The sequence below is a fragment of the Triticum aestivum genome, chromosome 1A, assembly GCF_018294505.1.
Source record: "Triticum aestivum cultivar Chinese Spring chromosome 1A, IWGSC CS RefSeq v2.1, whole genome shotgun sequence".
Taxonomy (NCBI): Eukaryota; Viridiplantae; Streptophyta; class Magnoliopsida; order Poales; family Poaceae; genus Triticum; species Triticum aestivum.
The window spans coordinates 483924140-483929165 of NC_057794.1; the positions used below are offsets into that span (position 1 = coordinate 483924140).

The 5026-nt window shown below is 51.5% G+C and overlaps 1 protein-coding gene across 1 annotated transcript; it reads right to left on the minus strand.

Moving 5' to 3' along the window:
* Positions 1 to 1422: 1422 nt before the first annotated feature.
* On the minus strand, positions 1423 to 4798 carry LOC123059094 (heat shock 70 kDa protein 4). Its single transcript, XM_044481739.1, has 2 exons — positions 4437 to 4798; positions 1423 to 3395 (listed from the first exon to the last, which is right to left on the minus strand). Exons 1-2 carry the CDS (start codon positions 4645 to 4647, stop codon positions 1660 to 1662), a joined length of 1947 nt encoding a protein of 648 aa, XP_044337674.1. The 5' UTR covers positions 4648 to 4798; the 3' UTR covers positions 1423 to 1659.
* Between the last annotated feature and the right edge of the window lie 228 nt (positions 4799 to 5026).

Here is a 5026-nt window from a genome sequence, read left to right on the forward strand (position 1 = left end):
CCACCACTGCTCCCATCCTGATCGGCTCCAGCTTGTGTCGCCTACATTTTTCCATCTCTTACTCTCTCGACATGTTGATCTTTGGAAGAAGCACAAGGGAGAAACACCCGCCCAGAGTCTCCCATTGCCACGTTGATTCCTGTCCGCTCCCACGAGCTCTGGACCTCTGCATGACCTTCTCTTGCATTTCTTGGCCCCAATGATATTTTTCTCTTTTTATTTCAATATGTTTCATTGATAGATTTATGTCATTATGAAACCCAACATTGCCTGTTACTTATCGTTCATTTATCATTCCCAAATCTTATTTTTCCATTAAAATCAACTACCTCCATGGTTATACCTTGTTGAGCTCTGGCTCCATGGTTATATGTGGACACCACATTAACCACATAAATATAACCCAAACGCCAGTGAACGTTGACATAATCCCACTTAACGACTAGTGGTTGGTGCGGGCAAGTCCTCTTGCATCCCGACGCCATTGTGAATAACTGAAGACGAATGTAGCCTACACCATTGCGATAATCATGCTGCATTTGCATAACTGGTTTCAAGACTAAAACATATGTGTCATAGTACCCTCACTTGTCCATAGGCAGTTGTAACCTCTCTCTCTGTTTCACCGTCTCTCCTCTTCTAACTCTCTGTTACTGACTTTATTCTAAGAACGACTAGCATGAGCAATCTAGTTCGACATAAGGCAACACAAATTTCAAATTTTCAATTATATGCAAGGCAAAAGGCGAAACAAAGGTACAATCCAATGCAAGAACCTGCAGACAAACAACAACGCACGATATCAAGGGCTCACTTGTTGATCCCCTAAAAAAACATGAGTAGCCTATTAGTGTGTTCAATTTGCATCTTATCATGAATATAATTTTGAATGGTGCTTGGGATCCTGTAAAAATCACCATCTTGCAAGTGATAACTTCTGGATGGCGTTGCAGATACGTGCTATAAAGTTTAAGTGTATTCAAAAAATAGTAGTAAGAAAAAAGAATGGAGATACAGCACATGACAAAAATGTTGAACTACTAAAAGTGGCAGCAATTCAAAAAAAATAAAATAAAAGCAGAACATAGCAGCTAATCATGATCAATTAGGGGAGCACCGAAGCAGAAACAAGCAAGCAACAAACATCATGATCGAACTGCACTTCAAAACCGAAACAAGCAAGGGAACATCATAATCGCTTGCTGCTAGCCGACGAGAGCGGCATCCCGAAGACGGTGACTATTTACTAGACTCCTCAGTCAACAGCATTGTGTGTTGCAGACTCACCATGGTGGGTCAGTCCTGCAAGCTCCACCATGCCGAAGGGCAAAGGCGTCAGCCGTGTGCCACAGATGAACATCAATGAACATAGCAGAACCACAGATGAACAAAAAAATAAACAGAGCCAGAGAAGATCAAAAGTAGGGGAACACCAAATTTTAAACTTAAAAAACGAGAAGCTCTAAGCATCAAGGGTTCCAAACCAACAAGCAAACATCATCATCCATCATGTCTTTCAGATCAAACGACTCCAACGAACCACTACTACTACTTGCAGCTAGATGACACGACGACAGACGACTGGCACCACCGAGCGGCATCCAGAGGACACCGAGACAGAACACCCATCAAGTAGCGCGCAGACATTGGACGAACAGCTTAGTCCACCTCCTCGATCTTGGGGCCGGCGCCGCCAGCACCGGCGGGCATGTCCTCGTCCATGCCCATGCCGCCGCCCATGTCCGGCGCGGCGCCCTGGTACATCTTGGCGATGATGGGGTTGCAGATGCCCTCCAGCTCCTTCATCTTGTCCTCGAACTCGTCGGCCTCGGCGAGCTGGTTGGCGTCCAGCCAGCTGATGGTGCCCTCGATCGCCTCCTCAACCTTCTTCTTGTCGTCGGCGCCGAGCTTGGAGGCGATCTTGTCGTCCTTGACCGTGTTGCGCATGTTGTAGGCGTAGTTCTCCAGCGCGTTCTTGGCGTCCACCTTCTTCTTGTGCTCCTCGTCCTCCGCCTTGTACCGCTCCGCCTCCTGCACCATCTTCTCGATCTCCTCCTTGCTCAGCCGCCCCTTGTCGTTGGTGATGGTGATCTTGTTCTTCTGCCCAGTCGTCTTGTCCTCCGCCGACACGTTCAGGATGCCGTTGGCGTCGATGTCGAAGCACACCGTGATCTGGGGCACGCCGCGGGGCGCCGGCGGGATGCCAGAGAGCTCGAACTTGCCCAGGAGGTTGTTGTCCTTGGTCCTGGCGCGCTCGCCCTCGTACACCTGGATCAGGACGCCCGGCTGGTTGTCCGAGTAGGTGGAGAAGACCTGCTCCTTCTTGGTGGGGATGGTGGTGTTCCTCGGGATGAGCGTCGTCATGACGCCGCCGGCGGTCTCCAGGCCCAGGGACAGCGGCGTCACGTCGAGCAGCAGCAGGTCCTGCACCTTCTCGTTGCCCTCGCCGCTCAGGATGGCAGCCTGGACGGAGGCGCCATACGCCACTGCCTCGTCGGGGTTGATGCTCTTGCACAGCTCCTTGCCGTTGAAGAAGTCCTGGAGCAACTGCTGCACCTTGGGGATACGGGTGGAGCCACCGACCAGCACCACGTCGTGCACCGTGCTCTTGTCCATCTTGGCGTCACGGAGGCACTTCTCCACCGGCTCCATGCACTTGCGGAAGAGGTCCATGTTGAGCTCCTCGAAGCGAGCCCTGGTGATGGTGGTGTAGAAGTCCACACCCTCGTACAGCGAGTCAATCTCAATGGTGGTCTGTGCAGTCGACGACAGCGTGCGCTTGGCACGCTCGCACGCCGTACGGAGACGACGCAGAGCACGCGGGTTGCCGGTGATGTCCTTCTTGTGCTTGCGCTTGAACTCCTGGACGAAGTGGTTCACCATGCGGTTGTCGAAGTCCTCCCCTCCCAGGTGAGTGTCACCAGCGGTGGCCTTGACCTCGAAGATGCCCTCCTCGATGGTCAGGAGAGACACATCGAAGGTGCCACCACCAAGGTCGAAGATGAGGACGTTCTTCTCGCCCGTGCTGGTCGCCTTCTTGTCAAGGCCATAGGCAATGGCAGCAGCAGTGGGCTCGTTGATTATGCGCAGCACGTTCAGCCCAGCGATGGCACCAGCGTCCTTGGTGGCCTGGCGCTGAGAGTCGTTGAAGTAGGCCGGGACGGTGACCACGGCGTTCTTGACGGAGTTGCCGAGGAAGGCCTCAGCGATCTCCCTCATCTTGATGAGCACCATGGAGGAGATCTCCTCCGCAGCAAACTGCTTCTCCTCGCCCTTGTAGTTGACGACGATCATAGGCTTGTCAGCCGGGCCAGGGATGACCTTGAAGGGCCACAGCTTCATGTCACTCTGTACGGAGGGGTCAGAGAACCTCCTGCCAATCAGCCGCTTCGCATCTGCAACCAGAAACAGAGGAACAGAACATTTGAGTTGCATGGTTCAGCAATGAACTGCGATGGTTTACTGAAATGAAGCAGAACAGAACATTTCAAGGTTCCACAGAGATTAATAATGCAAGCAAGCTGTTTCTTCAGAACAAGAGGTACATTCAGTAAGCTACTGCAGACTGGGACTGTTCCAGAAGGATAACCGAGAACAGAAATTTAAAATTAACAAGCATAATTTCAATCAAACACCATTTTCTGAAGGATTTACAGGATGCAACGATACAGCGAAACCCATGTTCAATTCGGAATATCATCCAATCAATAGCAAAACATGATTCAACACTTTCAATCATAAGGTAGCCTGTGGACATAATTCGAGTATTCTTTTCTGAAGCATGTATAACTTAAGAATCTAGTACTGCAGTATAACTAATTTTCATCTACAGCATAATTTCAACCAACCAACTTAATTCTAACCCTCCATTCTGAAGGATCTACTACTGAACCATGCAGAACAAACAACTGAGCACCTTCAGAACAAAAAACATAACAGCATTTCGACCAGTATAAACAAAGAGCAGCCATGCCAATAAACTAATAATAAATTCTGTGATAGATCAGATAAACACGGGACTGCGGCACACAATCGACAGCAGCTGCTGCAACTAATTTAAATAAGACTAGATCTATAGCGTATTTTCAATCATAAGGTAGGATCCCAACTTAACTCAAGCCATCCATTCCTAAGGATCTAATTTGACAATCTGACATAGAACAAATCTCAGAAACAGGGGACTACAGCATGCCAAACAACAGAGAACAGACATGCAGATATGAACCAATTATAAATCTGTAATTAATCTCAGAGACAAGGGACTGCGTGACGGATTCGGCAACAGCCACATCCGATTATTCAGAGCAAATCATATCGCATCGTGCGCGTAAGAACAGAACAGGGACCGCAGGCAACCACGGAGATCTCATCTAACAGACGACGCATGATACTACACAGCGGGTCGAGAGGGAGGGATGGAGGGGGGGCGCACGTACCGAAGACGGTGTTGGTGGGGTTCATGGCGACCTGGTTCTTAGCGGCGTCGCCGATGAGGCGCTCGGTGTCGGTGAAGGCGACGTAGGAGGGCGTGGTGCGGTTGCCCTGGTCGTTGGCGATGATCTCGACGCGGTCATGCTGCCACACGCCGACGCAGGAGTAGGTCGTCCCGAGGTCGATGCCGATCGCCGGCCCCTCGCCCTTGGCCATCTCCGCCTCCTCTCCTCTCCTGGGAATCGCTCGCTCGCTTTGGGGTTCGCCGGAATATTGGGACGGCGGCGCTCTCTGTGTGATTTGCCTGGTGCGATTTGCTTTGCCTCTCTCTGATTTGATTTCGAACGGAAGTGGGGAGGGAGGGCCGGAGAGGGGAGGGTTTTATGGCGGAGGCGGCCGGGTCTGGAATGTTCTGGTGCGTGCGATCCCGGCCGTCGGATCGGGGGAGGGGTGATGGTTCTGGAAAGGTCCGGAGTGTGCGGGGCGGGGCGGGGTGGCGGTGGGGTGGGGTGGGGTGGGGTGGCCCACGCGCGGGCGCTTCTGGTGGTGGTGCTGGTAGGTTCTACAATGTGCACGAGCATGGTAGGCTACTGTG

Bases quoted from the DNA above. Each gene is read 5' to 3' on its own strand.
- LOC123059094 (XM_044481739.1), bottom strand. From the start codon at position 4,647: ATGGCCAAGGGCGAGGGGCCGGCGATCGGCATCGACCTCGGGACGACC. The intron at 3,396-4,436 runs GTACGTGCGCCC...TTCTGGTTGCAG, and splicing joins CCCCACCAACACCGTCTTCG to ATGCGAAGCGGCTGATTGGC.